The sequence below is a fragment of the Vanacampus margaritifer genome, chromosome 5 (assembly GCF_051991255.1).
Source record: "Vanacampus margaritifer isolate UIUO_Vmar chromosome 5, RoL_Vmar_1.0, whole genome shotgun sequence".
Classification (NCBI taxonomy): domain Eukaryota; kingdom Metazoa; phylum Chordata; class Actinopteri; order Syngnathiformes; family Syngnathidae; genus Vanacampus; species Vanacampus margaritifer.
Genome location: NC_135436.1, coordinates 13,778,170 through 13,797,723, shown reverse-complemented (window position 1 = coordinate 13,797,723; position 19,554 = coordinate 13,778,170). Strand labels below are relative to the sequence as shown.

Here is a 19,554-nt window from a genome sequence, read left to right as displayed (position 1 = left end):
TAGTTTACAGTGAAAGCGGAAGTCAAGAGAAGGGAACTTTCTTGCTCCGGCTGGCAGCGTCCACACTCTTTACCTTCCTCTCCAAACTGTGCTGGGCATCGTTGCGCGTCAAAACATTGCGTCTGAGCACGACTTGCCAGGGCCCAGGAGAGCAGAGACAAGAGACGAGAAGACGAGAGGACGTTTTCGTCAGGGAAGAAACGCCAATGAACGTTTAAAATTGGCACTGTCACGAAGAAAACGAGGAGGTGCGACATTTTTCAGGCTACGCGTTGGTCCCTTTTTCTCCCCCACAAAGGTAAAACTATTTGCTGTGCATTGTTGTTGTTGTCGTCGTCACTTTAGTGCATTTCTTTTGACACACTGCATTTAATCAATATCATTATGTGCAGATTCAGTGTCGATGTCAGCTCATAAAGTCTGTGGTGCTTGATTATTTATCAACACAGTCGGCACCTTGATGTTTCCCTAAACGTGTATTTATCGGGTCGTGCCTTTACTGTGCATTGATTTATATGGACTTTTAAAGCCAGGTTTACTCTTCTCATCCACTTCATCCTCACATGTTGTTTTGTGGCGTCTGTCCCGAGCGCGTGCGTCACAGTCCGCGTGCACGCGGGGATTTGTCGTGAACGTTGCATTGCATCGAGCATACGTGATCGATGCAAGTTAGGCTGTAACCCTCTCACGTGACCTGCCAGGTCACTGCAGATCTTCAAGTCAGTGTCCGATGGCAGTGTGTGTTTGTTTGAGTGTGTACGTGTTTGCCTGCGTGCGTTTGCGCGTGCGCACGGGATTGCTGAGCTCAGGCATCCCTGCCATCTGGGCTCCGTGTGGTGGCTAAAGTTCTGGCCCAGATAAAGTGTGCCACTGCCTGTGACCTCATTCATACAGTAGGCAACACACACACACACACACACACACACACTGCAGGCCTTCAGCGTCCCCACCAATTCACAATTTTGTGTGTTTATTGATGTGTAACTGTACCACCAATTGGTGACGCACAGCCCTTCCTTTGCAAGTTTTGGGCATGCTTTTCCAAAACGTTTTTGAAGGGCTACACAAGTTTTATGTTGTGTAAAAGCTTGCAGCCTTAGCATCTTGTGTCATTGTGCAGATATATCTCGTGGTTATTGATCATATCGTCAGTCAAGAGTTTATTTTCAGCAACGGTATCATCATGACCACAGGCCTACAGTATCTCACAAAAGTGAGTACACCCCTCACAGCTCACTCATTTGTAAATAATTCCTTTTCACTTAAGGAATAACACCTTGTGGTTAGTCAGTGTACAGTTTGCATAATAACAATGTAAATTTACTGTCCCTGCAAAATAATTCAACAGACAGCCATTAATGTCTAAAGCACTGCCAACACAAGTGAGAATACTTCTCAGTGAAAATGTTAAAATTGTGGTCCAATTAGCCAGTTGCACGTTCTTCTCAGGTGTTAATTGGGAGCAAGTGTGTCAAATTTAGTGCAATTGCTCTCACGCTTGTGAAGGCTCATTTTTTGGTGAGATACTGTATAGCAAAAATAAAACCCAGTAGAAAGTTTAATGGCTTCTTCCTTGGTCCACTTGGTCCACCTCTTTGCAATGTTTGATGGGAATATTTTGTGTACTTTATTATGCTATATGTTCTTCTTCCTCTTTGGTTTTATCCCTATTCAGGGGTCACATCTTCTTCCTTGCTCCCTGTCTTTTTGTCCTCTCCTGTCCTTTGGTCCTATCTTTATAATCTCAAAAATGAAGACGTGCAAGTATAAGTACCTATAGACCTTGTTCAGTGAAACTGCGAATGGCTCATTAAATCAATGGTTGCTTTGATCGCTTTGCCATTACTTGGATGACTGTGGCAATTCTTTCTTTTTTTTTTTTTTTAAACAGAGCACATAGTAAAGTATATAGTAAGTAAGTAATGGTGTGATTATGTATCACTTCAATTAAAACATTTTCATATTAAGTATACGTACTTGGTATTGTTGAGTACTGTACTCAAATGTAAGTCCTTGCTGGAAAATATTTCCAGCATCCTTCTCCCGATATAGCCACTGTACCTCTTCTGTATGTCAATCTGTCCTCTCTCACCTTGTCTCCAAACCTTATGGTCTGTATTCTTGATTCTGCCCATCCTCGAAGAGAATCTCATCATCTTCAAATCTGCCATCTTCAGCAATGTCTCTTCTTCTTCTGTTTCTAAACCATACATCATGTCTTATCTCACTATCGCCTTTTTTTTTTTTTTTTTACTTTTGGTGAATCATGCCATACATACATGAAAATATCCCTTCTTATCGTTTCTCTGAGAAAATAGATTGATCATCACGTTGTACAAAACACAGGGAAAGAAAAGCATGGGATTTAGTTGCTGTGGTATTTGATATGCGGGCAGGCTAAGTGATGTCATTCGTAGCACTGATCGGGGAACACGATGAAAGTAGGTGGAGTACTGATTTGTGCTTGTGGGTGCAGCTCGTGCGCAGCATTCGACGCACACTTCTACTTCCCACTCTGTCCCCGTCTGACTCGCATCCCTCGCTTTGCCCCCATCATCGTCACAAACGGCGGCGGCGGCGGCGGCATCAGTGGGTTATATAACAAAGGTTTTTTTGTTGGGATATACAAGAGGCCTTTCGGCTGGTGAGACTCATGGCACGTAGCCCTTTGTGATGACACTCCGAAATGACCAGAACGGCCAGCGCGGTGACCTCAAACGACGCGCGTTAGGACTGATGAATAGACAGTGGCAGCACAGGAAAAACAAATGCAATTGTGTGGTGGTGAGGCCTTTAGACAAGGAGAGCACAGGCGGTGATGGGGGGACCAAAATAGACAATGATAGAAAATGGACAAACACTAATATCAGACACTAAGGTTCTGTGTTTGGTAGCAGTCACAGCTTCTGACATGTCATCATTGATTACATCTGTCGCTGTCCATCTCACAATCATTTAGCGGAGTCTGTCATTTCTTGTCAAACAAAATTGTTACTTTAATAATGCAGTCATCCAATTAGTTGCCGACTGAAGCTGCAAAATGCGTTCACTTCATTCTATCGTCACATTCCCTGTGCAAATGTGACATTTTTTGCAAGCTCTTTATCAAAATGTATCTGTAAGCAAGTGAAGTCAATGAATTATGAAAGTCCTTCTTTCATCATCAATTTGTCAATATTTCGACCCGAACCATATTGTAATCGTCAATCCGTCATTTGTCAGCTAGTAATGTTTTCGTCATTCGTCATTTGCACCCGAGGTGGCCAATCCAGGTCCAGAAAGTAAAAACCCTGCCACAGTTTGGGTTTAGCTCCAGGTGCTAGCTAGCTCCGTCCCTAGCTAGCTCCCATGGTGCTCGTTTACCTGCTAGGGAGCTAGCTAGCTAGCATAAATTGCTAAAATCAATACTTCCCCTTTTTGGGACCCTTAGCTTTTCCAATAACCTGGCCTGACTTAAAATGGCGAACCAAAGGACACTTAGCTGTCTAACAATGTGCCTGATGTCAAATGAACAAACTTGAGAACTACAGTAAACTAATGCTTACTAAACATAGCAGTAATGAGGAATTTAAAACAGGAGGAAAACATTAACATGGTGGCCTGTAGTCCCCAAGTAGCCACTTGCCTACTCATGACGTCTTTGGTCATTATGGCAACGATACGATAGCCACACTATGAGTTAAATGTACCTTATACAGCAGTAGCTCATTTATATGAGTGTCATGAGTGGATGTTTAATGAGCAGCCTTTGATTAAGATACCTGGGAACTGTTTTAAATTGGAGCCGTGTTGTTTTTAACTATTACCCGCTTCAGGCACGATGGGGTTTATGTTTTTAAATCAAAATCTCCTTTGTCATGTTGTCGCTTGACTGATGAGAAGCCTATTCAACTTAGGTTAGAAATATATCAATTTTTCCTTGTACCATTTTCACTGTGAAAAGACAAACCTTTTCAGTTCAGACAAAAATAAAATAAACAAACAAACGTATACATACAGTTATATCATTGTATTTTTTGTGATCGTCAACCCAATAAAAAAAAAAGTGAGCCATGACAAACAACTGTAATCAGGGTACAATTTCAAGACCACCCGACTAGGACAGGGTCCAGGTGTCCCATCTCCCCAGCAACGTTTTATAGCTCCTCCTCAGGGAGTCGGAGGCGTTGAGTAGTGTATTGTGCGTGTACCCTCGGGTGCTCTACCAGCTGGACTGGACATGCCTGGAACTGCTCCAATGGGAGGCACCCAGAAAGCAACCAAATCAGATTCATGTCAAAGCATACAAATGATTGCAATTTATTGGAGCATTTATTTGCTACTAAGGTTTGAACTAGAGGACAGATAGGTTTCAGTTGTTTTTTTTTCTTCTCTCATTGCAGTATTCCCTATAGGAGTCCAAGTAAAAGACAATGCACACGGGGAGAACTCGACATGCATTATGTTTAAAAAAATTAAGTGATTCACTCGGTGATTGTGTTCAGTTGTTTTTCCAATCAAGAGGCTGAGAGAAATTCTGGCCACTTTTCCCACTTTCATATGCCGGAATAATGTAATATGATTTAGGCATTATTCAATGAGAAATCAAGGACAATGTAAAATAAATGGAAAAACTAAACATGAAAACAGATTTGATGGGCTCTTTGTTTAAAGTAGTTACGTACAGAACCCCCCCCCCCCACCCCCATGAAAGTAGTAAAATGAATAACCTTCTTCAAGGGGGGTAACTGAAATCTCAAATTAAGCACTACAGTATATACAGTATGTATTTTTAACTTTCGTACTTCACAAGTTTTGTGACACTTTTTATCATTATTGCCTATGTGTGTGTGTGGAAGTGGGTGGGGTGTTGGGTTGACTGACATCTGTACTGAGCACCGCTTTGTGTCCCAATCCCACTCAGCTGGCTCCAAGTCAGACAAAGGCAAAAAGGGCATGTCCCACGTCACACTGCGGTATTTATTTATATTTATAACTCCATGCGCCCTTCATTACTAGAACCGTTATCAGCTTCTGGCCAATATTTTAAAAAAAAATAACAATCATGTTTCAGGAGGCCAATGAAAGGGTCTTTCTTTCTACTTCTCTTGGACAGACAGCTGTCTTTCCATTCAGAGCTTTATTAGTTTTTCCAGATGGTTCCTTAAAGACTGACAGGAAGGAGACACTAAATGGTGCAGCTCGTTGCGACTCTCATTAGTGGCGTGAAATAACACTAGGGAACAGCACAACACTTTTATAACGACACTATTTTTTCTAATTAGCCAACTAAGCTTCTATAATACTGGTCATATCTGATGGGCTCGACTACATTTTCCAATTTGACTACAGGAAAAATTAGCCCTTCTGATTTTCCATCTCATACGGCTAACAATGGTACTCATTTACTAAGATCACAAGATCCCAAATCGTTGGTGCTAAATTGTGTTTTCATTCTAACAGATTGCACACACTGTTGGTGGAAGTGTTGCGCGTCTACTAAGATGGTGATGATTGTACATTTAGAACAGATATAACATTTGTGATTAATCGTGAGTTAACTATTGAAGTCATGCGATTAATTACAATTACAAATTTTAATCGCCTGACGCCCCTAATTTTTAATACTCTTTTCTTTAAAAAAAAAAAAAAACTATATATATATATATTTTTTTTTTTAAATGTCTAGGTTTTCATACTCTTGTTAACAAAAGTGGGAACAAAAGTTAAACTAATAGAAATAGTTCAAATGAATTTTTGACGTTTACAGCCGTCAATGGTAGTGAATGAGTTAAAAAACATAAGAACAAGATGAATTGTTTACAAACTTTTGCCGCCATTCATGTGGCCTTGAATATATACAGAGGAGGCAAAGTAGTAACGGCCAATCACAGGTGACCTGTTTTCTGGTCATGTGACGTTTGCAAACTGAGCCATGATTGGTCATTACCTGTTTCCTGAGCATTTGTTTTTTGTTGATTATGGCGGCACCTTTGGACAAAAGCGGTATTGATTTCCCTTGAATGAACCACATTTCCCATATTGACCTTTCGCACGTGACATCACTTGCCTGTATTGTAACCATTGAATCTCGTACAGCGTTAAGTTCTTTATCTAATCGATTATCTTATAAAATGGTCATATCTTGCTGTGCTGTCGGTTGTACAGACAGACAAAGGAGTAAATCAAATGTTGCTTTTTATCGCATTCCTACTAATGAAGACAAAAGACATCGATGGATAACAACAATCAACAGAAAGGACTTTTTTTTTTAAATGTCTAGGTTTTCATACTCTTGTTAACAAAAGTGGGGGGAAAAAAGTTAAACTAATAGAAATAGTTCAAATGAATTTTTGACGTTTATAGCCGTCAATGGCAGTGAATGAGATAACAGGGGCTAATGACATGTTCATTTAATCTAATAGATTGTGCATGCTGTTGTCTTGTGATAACTTTGTTTTGCATGCAAATTTGGCCATAAACTACCAAACCTATAGAACAGTCCAGGCCAGCTCACTAATCTCAGTCACCCGGGCAAGTATTTTAAGGACTCGGTCTATTTGGTATCATGGAGTGAGTTCTGCATGAGGTTCACAGTTGTGTTAGGCTAAGCAGATTAACTCCGCAGCCTCATGCTAGACTTCTATGTGAGCTCGCTTTCCTGACTCCATTGGTTGGGTCATTGGGAAGCGTGCCTGCAAGTGTGGACAAACACCCCAATGCAGCTGCTTGGGGAGGAGGTCTGCGAATTGCTCCAGTCTGCAGAAGTTGTTTTCAGCTCGGGTACAAAAAAACAACAACTTTATTTGTGTTTTCGAGCCATCTGCTTCTCTTTATCTTGAAAGAATCATGCGACTGTCTGTCACTACAATTTGAAAACTATATCCCGAATTGAAACTGCTGAATAATACAGTATATAACACTTTTTTTTTTATTGAGCCTAATTCTAATTAAAGTCAGAAAAGGTATGAGTATCGGATTATCTTGAACTACTTTACTGTAGTTTGGAGAATGTCAAGATGGACTTTTCCTCTACTATCCGCTTGGAGAACAGTCTAGGTCAATAATCACAAATTTTAAACTTGTTTAACAAATACTAAATCCTTATGTGTGCTGTCAAAAACAGTGTTGGGCCAAACAACGGACTCAATGATTGTGACTTGAAAAAGCAATAGCTATTTTATATTGCTTGCACACTTGTTGTGTTTTGTGTCTCACAAGTCATACACAACAATAACAATGACAAGGATGCAGTTTTGCAAGTGTAATGTTATGTTACCACATAAAACAGTTAGCCTAGCTTCTTCTTCTATTACTATTACTACTACCGTACTAATGAATTTTGTTATTTATTAATAATAATAAAAATAAAAAACAATTGCTATTTCTTCTTTGTATTTTTCGGCAGACTGAATGCCCTGGTGCTGCCCATCACAGGCCAGTCTTGGTACTACAGTAGCTCTTGTTTGGGGACGTGAGACTCGCGATGGTCCATGATCTTCCTTTTTTTAATTTTGAAAATAAAATCACAGATAAATGTCAACCGGCTTCAATAAGTCTCCAATTATATGAAGTTGTCTACATGAAGTGACCAAACAACACTTCTCTGCATTCACTACATCACCCGCTGTACTAAAATGCTCAAAAGTGTTTCTTTACAATTGAAATGTAGTGGAAGTATTTGCAAAGAACACAATATTTCAGTCTTAAACAAAAATAAAACAACATAAGGGCCTCTTAAATGCTCGTGATGTGTGTTCAAGCTCCAATGAAATGCCAAATGATTCAAGCTGCACATGTAACAACAGTTACACACATGCAGCAAGTTTACGGAAACAGCTGTTGTGCAACCGTGGAACCATGAGCTCTCTCATTTTTCTCTCGTGGCAGGTGTTTGCCTCCCGACCCACCGCCCACCACGGCCCTCACCTGTGTGTTGCGGTGCTTCCCTTGTGAGCCGACCTGGGCCGGCAGTCCCTTCTTGCACCGCCCGCCAACCCCGCCCATGGTCAGAATGACGCGCTCCAAGACCTTCCAGGCCTACCTGCCGAGCTGCCACCGGACGTACAGCTGCATCCACTGCCGGGCCCACCTAGCCAACCATGACGAGCTCATCTCCAAGGTAACCGGCGGGTGGCGGCGGCACTTCATTGCATTCATTTCATTCATTTTACATTTAAATGGAATTACTGTACATGCAATAAGGAAAGGTGCGGAGGCGTATTGCATTCACTTGGGGGGACTCCAGTCTATGAGTTTTTTGCTGTTTTGCTTTTTATTTTTTGGGGGGGAGTGGGCGAGATTTAATTATTATTATTATTTTTTTTAGTTTTTTGAAATAGTTTTTGTTTCCGTTTTTTGGAATATTTCTTTACTGTTTTTGGATTTTTTCCCCCCCTGTTTTTTGGAAGACTTTCCCCCCCTGATTTTTAGACCCCCCCCATTCTGTTTTTCAGAAAATTTGTTTATATGTTTTTTATTGTATTTTCCCCCCTTTTTTCTAAAATATTTTGTTCCAGTTTTTCAAATTTTTCCCGTTTTATAGGGTAATGTTTTTTTTTTTTCAGAACAATTTTCTGTATCCCCCCCAAAAAACGGGAAAAAATATTCAGAAACAGAACAGAAGAAAATATTCCATAAAACAAGAAAAAAATATTTAACAAAACACAAAAAAATACTTTGAAAACGTGAAAGCAATATGCTTCCTTAGAAAAGAACCTTGAGTTACAGATATGTTTCACTTTTACTAGCATTTAAAACAGTAACCATGTTTGAATACTTTTATATTTTACAGTAAGATTATACAAGTGAATAGGCAATTTGGCCTCTCTTCTATATTCCCTGTGGCTGGATTATGTTCTAAAATGGTTAGTGAGTTGTATTATGAATGAATCACTTTTACACGTGCAATGAAAACAGCACTCACCTAGCACACAAAGACCTTCTGTTTCAGCGGATAAATGACCTGGAACTGCACGGCTTTGATTGTTTTCATTAATACCGTCTGTGAGAGGCCATTCCAGCAATTTAAAAGGGTTCATGTGTGTCGCAGCCTACTCATCTTGCTTTTTTCTTGCCTCTGCAGTCGTTCCAGGGCAGCCAGGGCAGAGCCTACCTGTTTAACTCAGTGTGAGTGTCCGTCTTTTGTTCTTTGTTCCCTCCATCTGTTTTCAATTGGCTTAACTTTGGCTGGTCGGAAATAAGCTCCTATGCACGCTACCCTCGGGAGATGAGCAATTTTCCATATGCTGTTATTTAGGGAGGGAAGTTTGCGATGCATATTGTTCCACCAGGTTGGCACATTGTTTTTGTTTTTCGGCTGCAGTGTAGACGGGTAGCAAGCATGCCTCAGGGGTCTGTCGTTATCAGATGAATTTAGTCAGAAAATAAGGCTGTTTGAGTCAATGCTAGGCAGCCCAGTTCTCTCCTGTGAGAGCGAGTGGGTGGGATTCAGTGACTCACTCACTCTGTGCACATCACACTCTGTATGAAACTGAAAGTTAAACTCGCTTCTGTCTGTCTGTCTCTCTCTCTCTCTGTACCCATTCTTGTTTTTGCAGGGTGAACGTGGGGTGTGGTCCTGCAGAGGAGAGAGTTCTGCTCACAGGTCTGCACGCCGTAGCAGATATCTACTGTGAGAACTGCAAGACCACCCTGGGCTGGAAATATGTGAGTGCCCTTGGCTTATTTTCAGTACTGCACGCAAACCCCTTCAAAGGTTGTGAGGTGATTAACAGCCGCGTCCTAATTTTATTTGCACCTCCTATTATATTTGGACAACCTCCTCAATCGGAATCAGTCAAGCTGCAGGCAGGATTCAGTAATAAGCATCTTTATTTATCTTTGGGGGTGCAATTTGGCAGGTTGGGAATAAAGTATGACATTTAACTTGAATACACTGATGGCCTTTTAAGAGACCAGCTTGCTTTCACAAGAGATTACAACATGTAAAATTCTGATTTTGTATTGATTTTTTTTGTAATTGTACTCTAAATACAGTTGTACATTGGCTATGAACTGGGTTTTTCTAGAAATGTTTTTCATAAAACTATTTCCTGTTATTATTACTTTTTACAAATAACTAGCTTAGCGCTAGCTAGGATGAGGCTAGTAACAATGTAGATGTATTTAAAATGGGACCAAAGAGGAAAAATATTCCGTTCTGTAAAGTAAATTATTTTAAACTATAAAGGTTAACCATTCCGTGTAGTTACTTTTATTTTGGAGGTGCCGCGGGAAGCGTGTAACGGCGTGTCTTCCTTCACAATAAACATGTTAGCACAATAAACATGTTAGCATTTTAGCAAGAGGCCACGTTCCTAGCCTGGAACTGATTCTGGGTTTGGCAAGACGTTGGTCAAAATAACATTGTTAGAGATCTGACGAAAAACGTCCGCCATTAGGAGCAATTCGCTGACAATTGAATTCTGTTCCACCAAGAACCATTACGGGACTTCGCCACTCCACAAATACCGTGACAGCAGCAGAAAAGACAAGTCATAGTGACATACTCATGAAACACTCGCCTAGTGTAATTAATAGTGCCAACAACAACAAAATAAAGAATAAAAACAAATCACAGACGGTATTGTCACTTCTCATGAAAAAGGCCCATATCAAATGTCCCCATACATGACTGTCGTAATCAAAAAATCACTGGCATGTACAGTACAACAAAACAACCGAAACCGTCACCATTACGTCATCCCAGTAATAAATGTGAGAAACCGGTCCCACGTTAGCCTGAAGTTCTCAACGTCATCATTTATCCTAGCCTAACATGTGCTCATAAGAAACAATTTGTGACATTGATTCCACCCATTTCCATCCAAGGTATGTAGTGATGTATCTTTCTCCAGTATATATTGTTATTATTATGATTGCTTAGCGGTGGTAGAACATATATGATATCTGTCATTATGGCGTGAGACATTTATGTGACAGATATTCACAAAAAACAATGAAAACCTAGTGTGGACATAACTTTAATTCCTTGTATAAAACTAATAACAAATCTAATAATATAACAATAATATAAAATAATAATTTAAAAAATTACAAATCCAAATTATTAGATTTTTTTTGAAGTAGTGAAAATAGTTACTTTGCCTGAAAACGAGTAGCTTTAAGTAATTCAATTACTAACCCAGTTACTTTTTTAAGCAAGTAATGAGTAAGTATAGCTAATTACTTTTATAAAGTAATGTTCACAACACTGAAAGTGAGACAGCAACCAGTGTGGTCGATGAATAAATATTCCCAACTCTCGCATGTGTGCAGAGGCCCATTGGAGCTGAATTCCTATGTATGACTAAATATGGTGGTACCTTGACTTCCAATTCAGTTGATCAAAAAAATGCAAAAATGCGAATTTGTTATTAAAATTCAGTAAACTATTTTACATATACATTCCAACTTTTTATTTGACCTCATCTACGAATAACCTGACTCTTAGTCTGTTTACTAGTCAAACGACACATGCAGCATGTATTTAGCGTGGGTTGTATTTTAGGTCCCATGTCAAGGCAATTTAATGGGCACCACACGTTATCTAACTTCATATATCAGCATAGCTGATTGAGTGCAGTTGTCAGAGGTGAACCCTGTCAGCACGGAGGTGAGAATTTGCACTGGAGGGCACGTGAGCGTATTCCTTGCTGGTGGACCCGCACAAGCACACAATATCCTTGTTGTTCGGCCCCTGAGAGGGCTCCATTGACCGCCTGCCTGGGCCTCCCCTTCCAACTGTAACATTCCCAGGATAAACATTTTCCTACATCAACCTTACGGGTGGTTATTTTTTCGGCCGAGGTTCTATTCCTGTACCGCCGACCCCAAAAGGTAGCGAACACATGGCGGGCGTGCACACACACACACACACACACACACACACACACACACACACACATGAAATAGTACTTAATTGGAGGTTGGGGGTGATGACACGCATATCAGTGGCAGCTGTGTCGATTTTCTGCTGTCATCAAAGTTCTGTGAAGAGGCTTTGACCCACTGCCCTTATATACCAGATATCTGATCATGACACTCCAAGTCCACACTGTCAAAGACAAAACAAGGTAGACAGACGCCAGTCCACAGTGAACCATTTCTGTATCTGGTCAAGGATCTAACACAAGTATAGTATATCCTCTAATTGGAACTTTTGGTTGCCAAACTACAGTTTGTTTAGTTTTAGTGTTTAAATGCGGTGGGGATTTGTGACATGGGACTGGATGAAAATGACGCCGGATTAGAAGGCAGCAGTCATTGCGCCTCAGTATGATCACATGGTCGGCCACACTTGGCACACATGCTCCAAACTGGCCCCAATTGAAGCTTTTGTTTTGTGACAATTGTAGAGGAAGTTTAAAATATATTGAAATTAGAATATCAGAGAAAAGTTCATACACTGTGTTTATATAATTCAATTGAAAAAGTGAAATTCATATAGATATTTTTTTCTTTCAGAGGGTCAATTCAACCCTATTTTCTATTTTAACTCATTCACTGCCATGGACGGTTACAGACGTCAAGTATTCATTTGAACTATTTCTATTAGTTGAACATTTTTTCCCCCACTTTTGTTAACAAGAATATGAAATCCTATAATTTTTTATTGTACATTTAAAACAGATTTAATACAATACAATAACATTTGTGATTAATCGTGAGTTAACTTGTCATGCAATTACGATTAAAAATTTTAATCATCTTTTCATCTTTTTTTAGAATAGCGTGAGGTGATTAAATTTTTTAAATATAATTAATTATTGACTTCAATAGTCAACTCACGATTAATCATACATTTTATATCTGTTCTAAATGTGCAATTAAAACAAATTCTAGGTTTTCATACTCTTGTAAAAAAAAAAGTGGAAAAAATGTTAAACTAATAGAAAGAGTTTAAATGAATTTTTAACGTCAATAGCCGTCAATGGGAGTGAATGAGTTAAAAATAATTTTCTTAAGTTTCTTATGTATTTTTATTTAGCCGGTGAATTTGGTGTTTTCATTAGCTGTATGGTATGACCATCAAAATGATGCCAAAAAAGATCTAGCATTTTACCGTGTGTTGAGAATTTATGTAATAAGCATTTCATTCTTTGAATTAGTTTACTAAACTGGTCAAGTTTGCCTTGATGTTCAAACAATATGTGGACTAAAGAATCGGGACATAATTAAATAATCAATTACATTAGTTCCCTTAATTATTCATTTTATGAAGACATTTTGGACAATTGCATTTTAGAAACAGTTTAAGACGTCTCTTTTTTCTGTTCCAGTATGATGGCGCGCCAGTGTACCAAATGAAATGAAAACGTTCCCTTCAAGTTCAGTGGAATTATTGAACGTTGAAGGGATACCCCATAAAGCCAACTTCTATCCTCTTGATTGAGAATATAAAAGTGTTCAAGGTTGGATGTGTACACACCACATTTACCATTTTGATGCTATTGTTGGCTAAAATCATTTCAAAATCATTAACTCTCACCAGGGTCATTTATATCCTCTGGAAAACTCTTAAACCGTTCAGATTAACATAAAGCAAAGTGGAATCTAATATAGTTCTTGATAAACATACTTAATCAGATTCCCCCCCACTAATGATAATATTACATCATGTTTTCTTTTTTTGTCTGACAATGTAGTCAGTACAGGGGGTTCAAAAAGTACCTGAGCACTTCTTCTTCTTTTTTTGTTAAAATACATCTTTGAAAAATAAAATACAAGAGGGACATACTGTATGCATTCTATATTGAAACATGTCTCTTGATAAAAATCTAAGTGCACTTTCCAAACACTCTGTCCAGTCTACTTAAGTTAGAACTCCATAGAAGCAAACATTGACATAAATAGAGGAGACATAGTGTTACCATGCCAGGCATCTAACCATAGAAATAAATCTTACAGCTTGCAAAATAAGAGCAGACTTGTCCTAAAATTCAACCCTGTAAAACTATGAAGCATCCAAGCCAGATAGAATTTTAGTTGCGTATTCTCATCTGTTAGCTTATGACTACAATGAGTGGCCTCCATAGGACTTGATGCAGAGACAATCCTTAACCTAACAAGACATTATTGTTTAGTTTTTTCTAAACCCATTACTTACATTGGATAGTAAAAGTCTATACACTCATGTAAAGCAACACCTCTTATAAGTGGGATTCAAACTCATGCTAAATGGGAGTCAGCACACACCTGTTACCGTTCAAAGTGCTTCTGATAAACTCCAAGTACAATTCAGGTGTTTTTATTTTTCACGTCTTATGGGAGATTTTGGTCCAACCTGATCAAACCATGGTTGACTCTTTTGGCCATAATGCCAAAAGGGCCAATGTGAGCATGGCATGTCCAAACATAACACTGATCATCACCAAAAGAACACTGATGACTTTTTCTTCACTTGGAGACAAGGTGGAGGGAATTATCAACAGTTTTAAATAGCAGCAGCGTTAGCATAAAACTTTCAGGTTTATGCTAGAAATCAATGGGGTATATGCCACGGAGGAGGCGGGACTTCCGACTTCCTGGTTTTCACACATCAGCTTTGTTTCCGTTTCCTGTTTGCGACGTGTGGGCCGCGTCCCAGTTCTTGCGCTTCCGCCTTTGTGCCCTTCGGTTGCGCGTTCCCGTCGACGGGTGCGAGTGTGTAGTGTGTCTGTCTCAGTTGTCGGAAGTATTTCAGATAGTTGAGACGCCCTACGCACTCCCGCCAATTGGCGGAAGCGCGCGGTTGGGGGGGGGGTGCGCAGGGGTGGGGGTGCAAGTGTTGGAACGCGGCCATCAGTGGCCGGAAACGACGCTGATGTTTGAAACCCGGAAGTCGGAAGTCCGCGGCATCTACCCCATAAAAGATGTCAAGGAAAGATGATTGGAACAGGGTTATTTATTATTATTATTATTATTATTAGTTATAGTTTTCAGTGTGAGTTTGTCAATTTTTATTATATTTTTAGGTTTTGTTTTATGTTAGCTTTAGTATTAGATTAAGTTGTTTTTTTATTTTTTTATTTTTATCTTTTATTTTGTGTGCTTCTTGTAAGCAAGATTTTTTTTTTTTTAAACATCAATGTAAGTATTGTGAAGTAAAAACTCATTTAAAAAAAAAAGTTTTGTTTTACTTTAGTTTTTATTAGTTGTAGTATTAGATTTAGTTTTTTATTTTTATTTTATAAATATTATTCTAAAAACAACCACGTACATCAATTTTCCTTTTCTATAGCGCTTTTCCACCTACAACATACTGAGAGTGCTTTAACCTCACTGGTGACAACGATAATGATAAAATCATGCCTACCTGGATGTGGATAGCACAGTACAGGATTTCACTCGCTGGCGTGAGGTGAAAGACGAGGGGGATTTCTAACCGACGCTGCCTTTGCGGGAACTAGTCAAAATAATTATGCTAATGTTAGCTATCGGAAAATTACGTGCTAGCGATAAATAGCCATCAGCTTGAGTTCGCCTTTCCACACTGACCCGAACAGCCACGCAACACTTAAAAGTTGTGTGCTTTCTTGTTTACGACAGCTTGTGAATGCATCGCGGGAATGGAGGAAGGGAGGGGGAGCGCAGCTTTTGTGTGTGTATTGACCATTTGCACCGACGTCACGTGAGCACGTGACTGCCCTATGACGGACGGCGGAAGGAAATGATTGTGGAATGGAAGTGGACGTGACCCGGAGCGACTTTTTTTTTTACAAATAAAAAGTTATTATTGCCCATAGAGCCATGGAATCTATTACTTCAACCGAACATTTATCTACTAATTACAACATTTATCTACTAACCTCGCAAAAAAAATGAACGCTGCAAATCCGTGAATACTTTGAGAGCTGCCAGTCCTTTCTGTTGATTGTTGTTATCCATCGACGTCTTTTGTCTTCATTAGTAGGTATGCGATAAAAAGCAACATTTGATTTACTCCTTTGTCTGTCTGTACAACCGACAGCACAGCAAGATATGACCATTTTATAAGATAATCGATTAGATAAAGGACTTTACGCTGTATGAGATTCAATGGTTACAATACAGGCAAGTGATGTCACATGCGAAAGGTCAATATGGGAAATGTGGTTCATTCAAGGGAAATCAATACCGCTTTTGTCCAAAGGTGCCGCCATAATCAACAAAAAACAAATGCTCAGGAAACAGGTAATGACCAATCATGGCTCAGTTTGCAAACGTCACATGACCACAAAACAGGTCACCTGTGATTGGCCGTTACTACTTTGCCTCCTCTGTATATATTCAAGGCCACATGAATGACGGCAAAAGTTTGTAAACAATTCATCTTGTTCTCATGTTTTTTAACTCATTCACTGCCATTGACGGCTATAAACGTCAAAAATTCATTTGAACTATTTCTATTAGTTTAACTTTTTTTCCCACTTTTGTTAACAAGAGTATGAAAACCTAGACATTTAAAAAAATATATATATATATTTTTTTTTTTTAAAGAAAGAAAAGAGTATTGAAAATTAGGGGCATCAGGCGATTAAAATTTGTAATTGTAATTAATCACATGACTTCAATAGTTAACTCACAATTAATCACAAATTTTATATCTGTTCTAAATGTACAGTAATTTTATTTTAGGTTTTCATACTGTTGTTAACAAAAGTGGGGGGGAAAAAGTTAAACTAATAGAAATAGTTTGAATGAATTTTTTACGTTTATTGCCGTCAGTGGCAGTTCACAGAAACCTACCTTTGATCAGGGGTGTGTCTACTTTTTATATCCATTGTGTGCCAGTGCTATAAAAATGTTACCGTACTGTCTTTGAGCGCAAAAATGTCATCCCTGCTGTCCTGTGCCGCACCCTCCAGGAACATGCCTTTGAGAGCAGTCAGAAGTATAAAGAGGGCAAGTTCATCATCGAGCTGGCCCACATGATCAAGGACAACGGCTGGGACTGAGCGACGACGAGCCCGCCAGGACACGAGCACAGCGGAAGGGGGACAGGGTTGGGTGAATGGATGGGGAGGGCGGGCGGGGGAGGGTGTTAGGGGGTTGTAGTGGGTGAGTGTGTGACTTTGGTTTGGCTGATTTACCATTAACCTCTGTAAGTCCCTGCCCATTCCTCCCCTACGACGCCTCTTACAACACACCGACACTCACACGCGACACGCGTCAGGTCGCGGACATCCGAGCTGGGAGCTGCGGCGGATGGCCTCTGACTGCGGATGAGACGCCAGCTCTCCTTTTCTTACTGAAACCCGATTCCGTATCTTTGCAAGGTTCGCTAGTGTTCTAAAGCAGCTCCGAGGAAACGCATCCAGCAGTCAGCCTCGCTCGGCTGTTCTGACACCCACCGTAGCTAGCGATGACCTAAGATGATTATAGCAAATCGACATGATTGGGGCGGTGCCAGCTGGGCCAGTGACGAGGCTTGGCACGGACGGCACGCCCAAGCGCAGCGGGGATTGATGCTCAGCGGGCCGTTCACTCAACACGGAGGGGGGAGGGCGAGGGGAAGATCGTGTTCCAGTAATGCGGGAGCTTTGACGGCTTCTGGTTGAGACTCGGTCCAACTCAGGGTGGCCATTTTGAAAGATATAGCTCGACCGTCATGGGCTTCTTTTAAAACCTTGCGTTTGGTTTGACACCCCTCTAAAGTGACCTGCAGTTTTTTTTGTGTAAGCACAGAAAAGGTCTCGGCCGGTCGCCAAAGCTTCAGTTGGATGGCGAGCGGTCCGGAACTGTGACCATGAGTTTGAGAGTATGACGAGTTTAGGGGTTGATCGTGTTTCTGATTATTTTCATGACCACATTGAAGTCGACAGTGGATGCTAAAAAGTTAATGATTCACATAGTGGTGTGCCGTGTCTGTGCAATCTCACTTTTAGAGGAAATTACTTCTTTGATCTGGGCTGACTTTAGTGGCATGACTTGTGTTCATACATACTCGCACACACACATGTACTTGCTAGGAATTCCCAGGGCAATGTTGAGTATATCATGGCACATAATTCAACTCTACTTTTAAAACCATGCTGTCTTTTTGTGTTCTCACGCTCCAGTGGGTGACATTTACATGTGTTCTGTCTAGATTGCTGTTTAACTGCTGTCACATTGAACTAATGCTTCATCATGAACATACCTGGCTACATAAAGCAGTTTTTCCTCATATTCTCCTTTTTTTTTTTTCCTTTTCTGCTTGCATCTGTCAAAATTCCAAAAGCAGAGTTCTTATGCTACTCTGATGGAAATGTTTTTTTTTTTTTTTTTTTATAAATGAGAGAATCCATTAGACTTTCCATCATGTGGAATGCACCACAAATATACAGTATGCATGAGCTAAAGTGCCAGTTGGCTTTGAGTCTCCGCTTCTTCCCAGCTGAGACGGTTTCTGCCAGCGGCATCATTTCTGATCCATCTGCATCATGTCAAAAACATAACAGAGGTAAATGCAATCCAGATGTAGGGCAGTAGAACGTCTCATCTTCCTGTGATAGTGTCTTTTGTTGATGCTTGTTCCAACCTCTCCAGTTAGCAGCAGTATAAGGTCATATTCAAACCCATCACAACCAAAGAAAGCACCCATCAACATGAACCTCACCACAAGCAAAAGGTCCTATTTTGCTCGGGGAAAGTTGTGCAAAACGCGGGTGTGTATAGCTGAAAGCCAAGGCTGTGGATAATACTTGTCTGTCATATGTATTTTGCATCTTTTATTTTGTAAACAACAGATCTTAATATATGAATCTATTGTATTTGCAATGAGGATTACCAGTCATGTCAACCTCCGTGTTACAGAATGTAAATAATGTATCATGTTTTATCGACAAACCCCCACGATGATGAATGAATTTGATTTGGGTCATGTCAGGCTTTCTCTCTGGTTGGCTGTACAAAAGGACTTTTTTACCCAAAATGTTTCAATTTGAACGTCTTTTGTAAAGAGGGATGCTGATGTTGACTTCATGTTATTGGATCATCATCTAATAAAATGCACCTTGATATCGCTATCGACAACACTGTTTCTTCTCTTACGCAGACGCAAGAAATAATTAGTTTTGCTCATGGGCTCCCCCTTAAGGTGTGAAGTGTAATTGAGTCATTGAGGTTTTTTTAATACCCTCTTTTATATGAAACAGATGTGACTTTATATATATATATTCTTTTATATCCCCAAACAAAAAAGCAATTTATCCTTGACTTGATTAAAAAGTTAGGAATCTATTTTTTTCCCCATTAAAACAAGACTATTTCTGTTAGACAGATTTCCCATCAACTCTCATTTTCAACAGACAGTAAAAAATAAAAGCATGTGCTCACTAGAGATGTTGGGAAGTCAACACCACTAGTCTAAACGTGGTATTCTCATCATTACTGTTTTTGTCTTAAGCAGCAAAATCCCCCCATTTTTATCCATCTCAGGTGGCAGGCATTATTATTATTATTATTATTTTAACCCCTTCAGACCTGCATTTTTTTTCTGATTGGCAATATATTTGTATTTTTTTTTTACCGATTTTGACAACATGGAAGTTTTTTGGGTGGTTATCTCATGTTTTTAGTTGTTATAATGGACGGCAGGATAGTATGGCTGTAAAGTGTTGTAAACGTATC

At 39.7% G+C, this 19,554-nt stretch overlaps 1 protein-coding gene across 1 annotated transcript; it reads left to right on the top strand.

The window, feature by feature from the left end:
* Positions 1–72: 72 nt before the first annotated feature.
* On the top strand, positions 73–18,948 carry ypel2b (yippee-like 2b). Its single transcript, XM_077566488.1, has 5 exons — positions 73–298; positions 7,870–8,101; positions 9,065–9,108; positions 9,540–9,648; positions 16,809–18,948. The coding sequence occupies exons 2-5, from the start codon at positions 7,985–7,987 to the stop codon at positions 16,896–16,898; spliced, it is 360 nt and encodes a 119-aa protein (XP_077422614.1). The 5' UTR covers positions 73–298; positions 7,870–7,984; the 3' UTR covers positions 16,899–18,948.
* The last annotated feature ends 606 nt before the right edge of the window (positions 18,949–19,554 follow it).

What these genes read in the sequence shown, in the direction of transcription:
- ypel2b (XM_077566488.1), top strand. Translation starts at nt 7,985, where the DNA reads ATGGTCAGAATGACGCGCTCCAAGACCTTCCAGGCCTACCTGCCGAGC. An exon ending in GCCTACCTGTTTAACTCAGT is followed by an intron (nt 9,109 to 9,539) that starts GTGAGTGTCCGT and finishes TTGTTTTTGCAG; the next exon opens with GGTGAACGTGGGGTGTGGTC. An exon ending in CCACCCTGGGCTGGAAATAT is followed by an intron (nt 9,649 to 16,808) that starts GTGAGTGCCCTT and finishes CGCACCCTCCAG; the next exon opens with GAACATGCCTTTGAGAGCAG.